At 34.8% G+C, this 13489-nt stretch overlaps 1 protein-coding gene across 1 annotated transcript in view; it reads left to right on the plus strand.

The window, feature by feature from the left end:
* The window catches only part of PGR (progesterone receptor), a 37479-nt gene that overhangs the window by 2267 nt on the left and 21723 nt on the right, over positions 1-13489 (plus strand). Inside the window, exons 2-3 of the mRNA XM_064718570.1 lie at positions 506-657; positions 10727-10843. Coding sequence (XP_064574640.1) covers positions 506-657; positions 10727-10843 — 269 coding nt within the window. The remainder of the gene's footprint in view (positions 1-505; positions 658-10726; positions 10844-13489) is intronic.

Consider the following 13489-nt stretch of genomic DNA (forward strand, 5'->3'; position numbering starts at 1 on the left):
CTGCTTTGGAGACAAATATCATTGATATCCCCATCAGACTTAGTTACTGCTGAGAATGCTGCAGCTGAATGGAGGGTGAAAAAGTGATTATTAAAGATTTTTTTAGTTGAAATGAAATTTCATGTTTCCCATGTGAAAGAGGCCTTTAAAATTCAATTGACATCTATGTGATTCTGTCTCTGTACAGGAGAAAAAATCATCAGTATGGCTCCACTCACAAGAGTTGTTGATCTGAGGAAGATGAACATTTTAACAGTGTCCTAGATGGTACCTTTTTTGCTAAATGGTTTAAAATATAAATCTGCTTTTTTTTTGCAATGCTTTCCTGTATTACCATAGTAGAGACAAACCATTAAGCAGAAAGGCAATCATACTTTAGTTTTTTCTGTATCTTGACTACAAATTTTAAAATGAAGTTTTTAGTATAGAACTCCTTAATACAGGTAAGTAGTTAACTGCACAAAGCTAGCTCTTTCATTTCTTTTTAATTCTCTTTCTTCTCAAGGCCAGATACGGAAGCCAGCCAAAGTTCTCAGTTCAGTTTCGAATCACTACCCCAGAAGATTTGTCTCATCTGCGGTGATGAGGCTTCAGGTTGCCACTATGGAGTACTTACCTGTGGAAGTTGTAAAGTCTTCTTTAAAAGGGCAATGGAAGGTACTATGAGATGCCATTGTTCCTAATTGTCTGAAATATGTCTTCTACACACCAGGGCATACTGTTTATTTATTGCTCATTTTTATAAATATTGCCACTGCAGTGAATTTTATTGTTGTTTTATCAACAGTGGATATTGACAAAGTTCTTCCTTAGTTGTTTTTTTTTTCCTAGTATTATTTATTTTACTTTACTCTTTTGCTATTTATTATTTACTGTTTATCAGTTAATCTTTCCAGGTAGGCAGAGTTAAATAAAAATTTTGTGCATTATACAACTTGTTTTAAAAAGTATAAATGGTGTTCAAAGGAAAACATTCTGGGTATGAATTCATGATAGGGAAATAAGAATTGTTTATGGCTGTGTTCTCTTTTTGAAAACACAAAATTTTTCTTGCTTTCAAGTTGCAAAGTTTTGGCTTCCTGGTAGTTATGGAAGTATTTAAAATTTCACTGAGCCTATTCAAGTCATAATAAGAATAAATGTATTTTACTTGTTCCAAATAGTTGTTAAATTGCAAAGTCAAAATGCAAGTTTTATGAAACAGTAGCAATATCTAGGTTTAATTTTTCATTTTGGATTCTTTTACATGCCTTGTCCACTGAGATTTTGAATACAAATACAAGCACAGAGTGTTTTATATGGTTCAACACATAAAGCAGTAAAACAAATCCTTCCACTTTTTAGGCTTTGTCTCCTGTTTTGATTTTTATCTGATCCTGCCAGAACTAGGATATTCAAATTTCTGTTCCATGTATTTAACAAAACCATTGTTCTAATGGATAGGATTCCTTAAAATTAAACCCTGCATCCTGTATTTTCTTGTTGTGATACGTAGTTTTTCCTGCTTTAAAGAGTTTATCTCTTTCCAAATGAGAAAGGGAATTTTGGAAAAGTAAAAGCTTAGCATAATAATATAATTAGATTTTTTGTTTCACTGTGCTGTTACTTTCTGCTTTAAGCATATGCTCATGTTCTTCCTCAACATTAAATATTCTTCCTTAACATTAAGTATTTGCAAAGTGGTCTTGGTGGTCTAAGTGAACTTTTGAGCCAGTGCCACATTTCTCTGATGCATTCAATGGGTTTCATGAGAAAATGACCAGAAATATTTGTGTTAGGCTGCAAAGCTCTTAAGTCACTTGCAGGAATACATTTAAGTTTCACTGCCTCTGCTAGCTGGTCTCCTGGTTTGCCTTTGCATTTTTTTGCTGTGTTTTTCTAAATCAGCCAAATATTTTTTTAAGAAGTCAGGGAGCTGAAGTTTTAATACTAAGTGTAGTGTCATTTATGAGTACTGTATTTTAAAAGAAATGTTTTTTTGCTTTTTACCTATAATGTTGTAATAATTTCTTTGAATTTTATTCTGTCAATTTTAGATTTCATCTCTTTTCTAATTTAGTTCCCAGTTCTGTTGCAGTAGATGAACCTGCTCAAAAACATAATATATTACATTATTGTTCAGCAGAATTATTTTAACAAACCATGTTAAGAAGGAATAACTTGATACAAGGAACATCTTAAAATTGTTTTCACAGGCTGTTCAAAGTCTATATTGGCAGAGTCTTACCAGGTTAAGAATATAGAGTTATTTAGAGACAAATGAGAGGTCAATGCAGTTATGTAAACAAAAGTCTTAGGTTTTACATAGCACCTTCATAATTTTAACTTTTAAATGAATCCACAGACGGGGAGTCTGTTGAGGAAGGCTGTTTGGGTTTTCTAGAAAGGATTTTCAAAGAATGTTCAAGAATGTGCATCAGAAACCTGACTGTAATCAGAAAAGATACATGTTATTGAGTTTGATGGGGAGCAATGTCAGACAATGAGCAGTGTAGGCAGTGGCAAAATGAACAAATACAGTTGTACCTGTTTTTGTGTAGAAAGTGCGAGACTACAGGGGGCTCCTTAGAGATGGACTGATGGACTTCTTATTTTCATTGCAGTATACTGTATAATTATCAGCACTAAACCAATCCTATTTATTGACAGATATTTGATTTTCTTTGGACTTTAAATACTTTAAAAAATTTAATATCAGAAATAATGGTGGGAAATTGCTCCTCTGTGAAAAGACACAAAGTATTTGTATTTTAAATGAAGTAGAAAATAGTGGTTAAAATTCTCACTGGCAATCACATGAATTTGAAACATATTTCATCCATGAAATGTCCCCCTGCCCATAATTTCTCTGAGCATATATGCGTTACTTATTTTTTAAAATTTTTAGTGCTACTACAGACGTGGGATTTTTAATAATAATTCACGAAAATAAAATGTTACATTTTGTGAGTAAAAATTCCTGGTCAAAACTCTACTCTTCATGTAATTTCCACACAGTACTGATCTTTATGAGAAATTAAAGCCTGATTGGAAATAGCTGGCTTTTGCTATTTCATGGATTTTCTCTATCTTGAGAGGTTTTTTTTGTATGTTATGAGGTTTTGTGCATAGGTAAAAAAGTACTTAATATGGTAGCTTTACATTTGTTGGAAAAAGCTTATTTTCTATTTTAATTATTTATGTAATATGAGACACATCTGCTGTTTCAAATCAAACAGCCTTTTTTTTTTTTTTTTGTAATTTTTTTCACAGAAACTGTTCTATTTATACACTATTTATTTTACCTTCCCTGGTGTGAGGACAATACTTTATTGGTTAAATACATCCATTTGAATAAAATGAACTGCTCTGTTATCCAGAAAACTCTTTTTTTTTTCCATATCAAGTTTTTTTGAGATAAAACCAGATTATTAAAATTATTATGACTTAACAATGATTTAAAACTGTATTTAATAATTACGATTTAGTAACACATTTGAATGTAACTAATACATCCCCGTACAACTTAATGAGGGGTCAGAGTTATGTGAGAATCACAAAGATTACTTAGAATGTTTCTTGGCACTGAGTTCTAAAATATGTGTGCATTTTAGATACTTTCTGTCTTTTGGGTTCCTGGTTCCCCATATGTTCCCCAAAAAAAGGCTGGAGTTAATGTAATAAACATATATTTCTTAAGGCAAAATCTTGAAGCAGGTTAAACAAAGATGCAAGTCCTTTCTTTGGGAACCTGTAGTATAGCAGATATGTAAAAAAGTTAGTACTGCAAGTGAGGAGGAGAAAGGGGACAAAGATACTGGGTTGGTTTTACTTAGGAAACATTTGTCTGCATTTAGAGGTTGTACATTTTCTACTGGACTCCTGCAAATGACTATTAGTCTGTAGATTCACTAAATGTACAAAGAAATGACAAGGCTTTTAAAAAGCTTTAGAACTTTAAAGATCTCCTTTGAGTACAATGAAAACAAAGAAAATTACAGCTGTTCATACTCAGTAAAGAAATTTGAAGAGACGAAATTGAATTCATTGTGCTGATGGGGTAGTGCTGTTCCTGTCAGTGGGATGAGTGTGATGAGGATTTTGGAGATAAAAATAAAAGAAAAAATAAAAAATAATATTCAAAATGCTTTCAAATATGTAGAATTACTGTATTTGTATGATAATTTGCTCTTGATAACCAGGTGTTACTTAACTGCTACCAATATATCTCATTCACGGTAATAAAAAGTAGAGGCAAATATTTCTAACAGGCATTAAGAGAATGAAGATTAAGAGACAAACTTTTACTTTTCGATGACTAAATTTCCAAACAGCCATTTGTGATGTCTTATAAAGATTCCATAATGTGAAATGATGCAGGGCAGCTATGATCAAAATGCTTGTGGAATACCACAATGAGATGTTTTTCCCTTGAGAGGAGCCCAGTGTTCAAAATTTTGGGATTCTGGAGCTGTTGCTAACAGAGAGTTTCTTGGTAGCCTGCCTTATTGCCTTCTTGTTGAAAGTGTCTCATAGTAAAATTTTCATTTTACTAATGAAAATTTGGAATTACCTAAATCCTGCAAAAAATTTCAAGTGCTGTTTTTCCTATGATAAAGCCTCTTCTTATTTTTCTTCTATATTTATATTTGCACTTTGCTTATATTGTTGATATCTGAGGAAAAGTAGTTGCCCAAACCTAGAGTCTGAGATTGACATGAATACATGATATTGCAGCAGATCTGTCAGAAACTGACTCTTGGGTTTGTTTAAATACCTGGAAATGTGTTACAAATTTGATCAAGTGATTGTAGAACATTTGTCTGGTTTTAATATGTGCTTTAAGGTCAGGGTAACTCTGACCTTAAACTCTGTTGCATCAATGGCATCAGGGAACAAGCTCAAGCACATGTAGCAGATAACATTTAACTGACCACGTGTGAACTTTCATTCTATCTGAGATCTGAATTTGGTAAACTGGCAGAAAGTAAGATTTCCATGAGAGTTTTCACTGTCTGTGTATGGAGAGGTTCTGTGGAGTGTCTGATGATGAGCTACACCTACACAGTAAGAAGGTTGATCATGACTTCAACCAAACTTTCTGATAAAGTTTATCTGACCTTCTCAGAGTTATGATAAGCAGTTTTGTCATGACAGTGTGATTCACTATATTCATAGTGCAACACTGTGCATAAGGAAAAGTGTTTGTCTGAACAGTTATGCTTTTCCATAGCTAAAGAATCTAAAATGGTACAGCATTCCAAGTATTAAAAAAATGCCAACCACTAGTAGAAAATCCTCTTTGAAAAGAGAGAAATAATAGTGTAGACACTCTTTTAGCTGTAAACTTGATGGAGCAGGTGTTAAAAGTTCCTTTTTCTCCCAGCTCTGAAGGGTTTTCTAATTCTTAATCTAACTTTCCAGTCTGGATCTTGGGATCAGAATTTGGTACAGCATATACCAGTATCACCTGATGGTGATAAAGTGTTCATGAAGTAGAAAACATGCAAACACACAAAGCATACACATGGTGAGTTGAGAAATCAAAATGGTTTTCACTCAATATAACACATTTGATGTTATTGGAGTATTCATGATGTACAAACTATCAGTGTTTTGATAGATATCTACATTTTAGAATCTAATTAATCCAATAGAATCAAATTAATCTAAGGTGTTTCAATCAAGAGACAGCAATATATGGGTGTTTTGCATATTTCTTTTTTCTTCCACCTTCATTTCTCATATAGTGGATGACCCTGTCCCACTGGTTAATTTGTAGGACAAGGCAAGGAATTTAAGAGAATATGCATGAAAAAATTTATCATGACAATGTGTTGTGAGAATTCCACTAAAATAAGAATGATAGGATGACTGAAATGCAAATATGGAGTCTTATCTTGATAGAAGAATATTACAGGGATCAAAAGGAGAACAACTGATACTTTAGTGCTGCATACCTCTGAAATGGTTGGTGTGTTTATAAAGTAGGTTTTGTGTTCAAATCCCATGTTTTGTATTTCTAAGAAACCAACCTCCAGTTGACAAATATGCTGACACTTCCATCATTTTACATATTTATATCCCTGATGTAGTTAATTACTTAAAAATTATGACCAAGGAACAATTGTGACACAATGCCATAAAAAGAACTGGAAATAGTGATTTGTAGATGCTGCCATATTCTCCTGAAAGAGTATTAGCTGTGGGAAGTTTTTACTGTTTTCAGTAAAAAATTTAGATTCCAAAACTTTATACATTTCAAGGTGTTGCAGTGGTAAACAGCCTAGGCAAACCAATTGTTTCATATTGAAAATCAATATTAAACAATATTCCTAATTTTGCAGTTTCATTATAGTTTCCATGAATTATGAGTTAATCTTGTTTCATTTTTTTTTCCTTGTTGGAAATGATGGAACAGACAGGGAAATGTAAAAAATATTAAAAAACAGGATTGTAGCATTTGACTCTATGGAAGTGAAAGAAAAGAAGATATCTACATTTAATTGTTCTTTTTTGTAGGTATTTAAAAATTTTACTCTCTTTGGAGGTTGCTCTTTGGAGAAGTGATTTTGGAAGGACAAACACATAGTACTGCAGGATTCACAGCAAGAAAGGCAGCAAGATTTTGAGATCAGTATACAAGAGGAGGAAAGAGTCAGTCAATGATGCTATAAACAATTATTTTTATTGCTTTCACTATGAAATATATTATTGTGAAGAAAGAAATTCTTCATTATTTCAATTAGATTCCAGGATGGAACGAATTCACAAGTTCCTCTGCTTTTCACTCTTTGTCCCCTTTGGCCTTAATTCTTTGCTGAGGAGCAGACTTGCATCAATAGCAGGTCTTTCTTTATACCAATACAGGCTACAGAGTGGAAGTTGAAACACCTACTTAAGAACTGGAAGTGAGAATTTTACTTCAGTGGGCCAAGAGGGAAATCAAATCTTTATCAAAAGATGGTGCATGGTAAAGTCTGTGATGGATGTGGGTTTTGGTTAAGTAGTTGGAGTCAGAAGTCTCACTTCAGAGACTTTTTCTATTTTTATAGAAAACACACAGAAATAAAATAATTTATAAATTAAAGCCCCAACAGCATTATCTGAAGTGTGTGGAATCTTGGAGACTAATAGCATGGGATGGCATACAAGGACATGGGGACTGTGTAGTGTAGATTCCTAGTTCTTCACAACTTAAAAAAAAACACATGGTGAGAGGTAAATTCAACTCACATTTGCTGTTTTGCACTTTGAAACAGTGCAAATAGTGTTATATTTAGATCCAGACTAAATTAAATATATTTTTACTTCCCATTTTACCAAGGATGAGCTAGGCCAGACTGCCTAGCTGTGGAAAACCATGTCTTGTCAGAGCATGTTCAGGGTAAGGATTACCCTGTATTTACTCTGACAAGTCAGGTTTTCCACAAGCTAGGGACTAGCCTGGTCTGTTGTCTTAGCTTCCAGAAGTCAGATTTTTACTCAAAAGCTACATCTGCATCATTGTCTTTTCTTTAGGTGCACAGATGAACTTATTTTCCATTCTTTAAATTTTAAACCCATGTTTTTTGTCAGCTCCCATGATTCTATTGTGGCTGTTGTTTTGTTTTGGTTTGGTTTTTTACTTATTGATTTAATTGGTACTTTTTCAAAAGTTTATAAGACATGAAACATACTTTTAGAAAATTATTGAGTAAAACCTTGAGGTGAGCCTTCAGGAAGCAAAGTTGATGTTTGGCAGTAAAGCAGAGGGAGACATTTGGCAGTAAAATAATTCACAAAGAGATGCAATAGATGTCTGCAAGCTTTAGACAGAAATCTAAAACTAGACTAAGTAAAACACCATGATGTGCTCTGGAAAGGTTGGTGGTTTTGTACAAAAGCATTGGCAGTTAATAGAGATACAGGGAGGCAAAGTCACGTTTGGGAGAGAGAAAAAACAAGGTGAGATAGTACTCTTCTTGCAGCTAAGAGGAACTGAGAGTTTGCAAGTGTTTTACTTCTGTGCAGGGTGGCAGCAGTTCAGCACAGATGCACTTACCCAAATAACTGATTGCTGTGTCTGATACTCCAGGTGCAGATAAAGCTTTATTTTTTCCATATTTTGTACATCTACAAAGTCTCTGCAACTCTTGAGTTTACTGGAGTGATTGTAAGTGACGTACAGCATGTCAGCGAGCTAAGTTAAGAGTGCAGTTTGTAAAGACACTGTATGTGCTACTTTCACCACTGGATTAAAAACCTCCCAGCATAGCAATAGTCATTACAGGACTAAAAATTGGGTTTGTCTGCTTACATTAGAACTTGCAGCTTTGCTAACAGTAATGGATCTCGGTGGAAGTTTAAAAAAATACTATTCTACAAGAATCAGGAACATTTAAGTGACAGACAAAATCATCTCTGTGTTTTCTTCATCAAGCTGGTAGCAGGCCAATACATTGAGAGTGACCCTCAATGTGCACTTTCAAAAAACAGTGCAAAGTAAACATGCAGAGGAAACTTAACATTAGGTGAAGTTTTTGAAGGTGTGGCAAATGCCATAAAGTTCCCAGGTTCATATTTTTGTGGGAAATGCTAATAGAAAGCTTTTCCTTCAAACTTGTGCACTAGTGACTATAGTACTGTCTTGGTTTTTTTCCGGAGTATTTTATTTGTTTGTTTGTTTTGTTTTTTGTTTTCCTGGTTATAGTGACAGTAGTCATAGACAAGATACTGACTATCAAGCTACCAATTGAATGGTGATTTTATCTTGATGGAGGTTTTGGGTACTTCATTAGTACATGCATTTTGTATAACTGCAATGCTCAAGTATGGAAGACAATTAGTTCAAGTCTAGATGATCCTGAAGACTGAACTGTTGCAAATACATTTTCAAATACATATTTTATCATTCCAGGAAAACCTTCCAAACATTGTGATCTAACTAAATATTGTCCAGTAATTTTGAAATTAGGCAAATATCTGGCATGTGTTAATTTCTTACACAATCTCTCCTTCAGATGGCTGCTGTCCCTAAAATATTAATGTCAAGCAAGTAACAGTTTCTCAGAACCCAGCTTTGCACAATGGTAGATGTGATTTCAAATGGGAACATTTACTCAGATTTATCTATTGAGATGAAAGCCACATAAATCACTGCAATTAAAAACAAAATTCTTTACTGATGAAACTGAAAACTGCCAAACAATTGAAACTTATATGTATTCCAGATAAGTTTTAGCTCAATCAGAAAGAGTGGAATACACTTTGGGACAGAAGGTGTCAGGGAGAGGTGGGGTAGAGATGAGTGGAATGGAAAACTCACATGAAGGTGTAAGTCAGGTACAGGATATGACTGGTTTCTTAAAAGTCCTGAAAACAAGGAAGATGTTAACAGTAAGCATGAAGAGGTGCCTGAGTTTTTGTCACCGTAATCCCCTGAGAAAGTTGGGTTGGCAGTGTTTTGACTTCTAAGCAAATTTTACTGTGCCTAAATTCTAGTAACAGATTTCATTTATGGCCTGGCATACACTGGGCAGAGACACTGTTTAATCCTGTCTAATCTGAAACTTCGGAACATATGAACATGGAAGTTTGATCCTGTCTAATCTGAAACTTCAGAACATATGAACATGGAACTGTACTTTTAATAACTGTGATTCAATTATGATTTGTTTTGTAAATGTGAAAAATGTTGTTCAGCCTTAGAATTATAATAAGCAGGGCAAGGTTTATATGGAGTCAGACCATCTTGTGAAGAATTAACAAATTCCCTAGAAAAGAGGTCCAGAAGAAATCTCTTTTCAGGGGACCAAAGAAAACCCCCAAAACAAGAAAAGCACAAAGAAAACTTTAACTATGCTTAAGCATTCCTTTGTAAATTAGCTGTGCATTAAAGCACTAGAATGCCATGGAGGTGAGATAATACTCATGGATTTTAATTAAACTAATGGAGTTTTAAAATTGTTGTTGCTTATCAAAAGACTGAATGCTTTTTGTAGCTTATAAAGGCAAAGAAATACCAGGGAAAACTGCAAGTAATCCCAAGTAAGTGTTTTGCTTACTGGTCTGCTGCCAATAGCAAGATGGATTTTTATTCATTTGTCTCCTTTTGGTAATGTTTCCTGTAAGGAGGAGTCCAGAATTAGAGTTAATGAGACAAAGTAGATGAGAATTTCTTCTGATTAAAACATTACTAAGCCACAGAGTTACAATCCCCTTCTGTTTGTCCTTTTTGGCTGTGTTGGCTGCACCTGGTCAGCTGGTATTTCAGCAGGTTTATTACAGAACTGCTTGCCCATCAGAGGTATTTGCTTTGCTTAAAAGGCTTTTTTTTTCACACTTCCCCAACTTCTTCATTCTGTTTGCTGTCAGAAACTCCACATCAATCCAAGCAAAATGTACTTAAGTTCTTTAAAAATAGGATTGATAACTTCACAGAAAAATAAGTTTTAAAGAAGCAATTGGTCTCTCTTTGTGCTTGATTTACTTAAGAAATACTGTTAGTACAATAATTTAAGCAGTTTTGACTGCTAATTATTTTGGAATTTCATAGATGAGGAGTTTTGCCCTTAAACAGACCAAATAAAGCATTATATTCAAATAGTAATATGATTGGTCAAAGGTTAGTATAAAATGAAGGAGTTCTTTAATGATTCAAGTACATGTTTTTGAATCTTCGGCTATTTTTGCAACATTTATACACAGAAATAATTTTTTCATGTTAGAAAACATGTTGTTCACACAGTTTTTCTCTTTCCTGCAGGGCAGCACAACTATTTGTGTGCTGGAAGAAATGACTGCATAGTCGATAAAATCCGTAGGAAGAACTGCCCAGCATGTCGCTTGAGGAAGTGCTGTCAGGCTGGTATGGTCCTGGGAGGTGAGCTGTTTTTCAAGTGGATTTATAAAAATAGGCAGTCAAGTACCCTACCTTCAGTCTGTTGAGGTTAAACAACAGTACTTTGATACTGTGAAAGAAAAACCACATTCAAATATTATTTTTGGAAGAATTACCTAATGCTTTATACTTAGAATTTTTCTTTAGTGAATCTGGAAACCTGGACAAAACACCTTTCTGTACTGTGTATCCTTACATTCATTTTCTTGAAGGAAAAGGAATTATGTCGTAGGTATATTTGTTAATAATTTTGGATCTCTAAGGTAGGTAGTTTGGTATAGGTAAAAAATATGTAGATTGAAATTGACACTAGAATCAGGAATCAGTACTGTGCTCTTCTAATTTGTGTTATACTCTTCATCATTGCTTTGAGTACATGTCAACAGAATTGTATCCTTCTGTTCCACCAGAGAGAGACAGGCAGTGGTTGCACCAATACTGCAGGCTTTGCATATTAGGTGCTGGGAAATCCCATCTTTGTATTAGTTTTTCTGTAACAGATTTGGTTTTTTGTTTTTTTTTTTTATGTATCATTAAATGAAATTGAGCACTGTGCCTTTGAAAACCTACAGGGAGAAAATGGTGTATGATTAGGTAGTCACATGGCAAGTTTTGATGTGCTTACAGGCAGGAATGATGCTTATTTTTGCTGGTTTTTTTTCCCCCTATTTTATATCAGCACAAAGCTTGGAAATATGTGGCTAAGAAAACGGACATATTAAAGTGATAGAAAGAATATGTTCCTAAAGGGAGTTAAAAAAAAGGGGGGGGAAGGACAAAAACCTGCTTTATTTCAAATTTAATCTGTTTTAGCCCATCAAAGCCCTCTGTCTGTCTCTCTCCCCTGCTCAACCTACATTCCCTCCCCCACATTCAAGTATTGTTTTTTATCTCTGAAGGAAGAACTGGCAGTATATCCTGTATAATTTCATTATCTTGCTGGTCAGCATTCCTTGATAATGTAGAACATGCATATAGTTTTCAGACTGATAGTTTGCACAGCTCTGTGTTTCCAGCTCCTGTAAGCTGAATGCCAGCCCCATGGAGCTGGGGTATTCTGCACACACAGCCCTTGTGTCTGTCTTACACGGTCAGTCAGTGCCACCTCTCAGTTAAGAAAAAAAATAAATGGAGCTGACAAGCACACTGGGCTGAGGGGAGAGGGACAAAAGGAGAGCATGTCCTTTGGATCCTTCTCAGATTGAAGTAATGTTTTAAAAGTAGAGTGGCAGTGCAGTAGGGAAACATTATTAATACAAAGGCCGAGCCTAAAGCCTTGTTTGCCCAACATTGGAAGAGGAGAAGGCAAGGGAGGCAGAAGTCCTGAGTAGGCTGTGGAAAATGCAGAGTAAGAAAGAAGACTCAGGAAGAGGAGTTGGCAAATGTAGTCCTTGCCTTTTAAAATTTGGGAGAACATGCAAGGTTTGATCAATTTGACCTCTTAAAATATATACCTGCCTAAGGCAGGTGTCTTAGACTAGATGATCTTCAGATGCTTTCCAATCCAAACCATTTTATGATTCGAATGGGTGTAAATTAATAGAGATAAAAATTCATTCTTTACTGTGAATTTTGCACAGCTAGGAGTTTGATGATGATCTAACCTAAATTTTCATTTATGATACCCTGGATAACACCAATAACTAAACTTTGTGTGTTTCAACATCACAGGTAGCAGTTTCAACAAGCAGAAGAGTGTGGGATGACTCACTATCATTGTCTAGTCCTTTTGCTTCAGCATTGTTCTGCATAGTAATAGGAAAAGTCGCCAGCAGGCTTGACTTCGTTCTGCACTTTGTGTGCAGTTATGGATGCTAGTTTCCCTAGTGTTTTTTTAATGTATGCATTTTTCTCTGGGTTTAGGTGCTAGGAACAGAAAAAGTTGGACACTTTTGCCAGCAATATTGATCAGATGGTATGTCCTCATTAGTGTGTTCTCATAGTAAGATGTTCCATCCTCCTACAAAACCTGAGGATAAAGATGCTCTGACTTTTATTTCATTGCTGTAACGTATGAAGAGAGTAAAATCTTCATCTTTCTCATCACCTTTTCGGATCACTTTTTTTTTTCTCAGCTATTACAAAGCAAGTGTAAATATTTTCTTTGTATTTAATACTAGATTTTTGTACCTGGCCAGTTTGTTGTGTTGCTTAGTCTTCTCCTAAGTATACCTAATCAAAACTGTCTCCCATTTTTTGAGAAGCCTGTGCAATCTAGTTTCACTGGTTCTTAGAGAGACATTGCATTTCATCAGATCTCTGCCCTGATATCCCCACCTACACCATCTTCTGGAAAGGAGTAATCTGGCAGCAAATAGAAAGCAAAAGAGAATAGTTGGGCAATGGAAAAAAGGAAATACTGAGTGGAGCTGTGACTGTGACACCTCTATTTTTTTGTCAGGTGCTCTTAGTGATGTCAACAGTTCTGGTGAAATTAGGAAGATAATTGTTCTATGCAGTCTGAAATGGAGTGCTTAGTACTGAAAGGAAGAAGAAAAGACAAATGTAGAGCAAAAATGAGGAAAACTGGAGTGAAATGATACTATTTGTAAATGAGGGTTTAAAATTCAAACTGCAAACAAAATCTCAAGACGGACTGTTAGCCTCAATACTCTTTCTATGGTTATA

Source organism: Zonotrichia leucophrys, chromosome 1 (genome assembly GCF_028769735.1).
Source record: "Zonotrichia leucophrys gambelii isolate GWCS_2022_RI chromosome 1, RI_Zleu_2.0, whole genome shotgun sequence".
Taxonomy (NCBI): Eukaryota; Metazoa; Chordata; class Aves; order Passeriformes; family Passerellidae; genus Zonotrichia; species Zonotrichia leucophrys.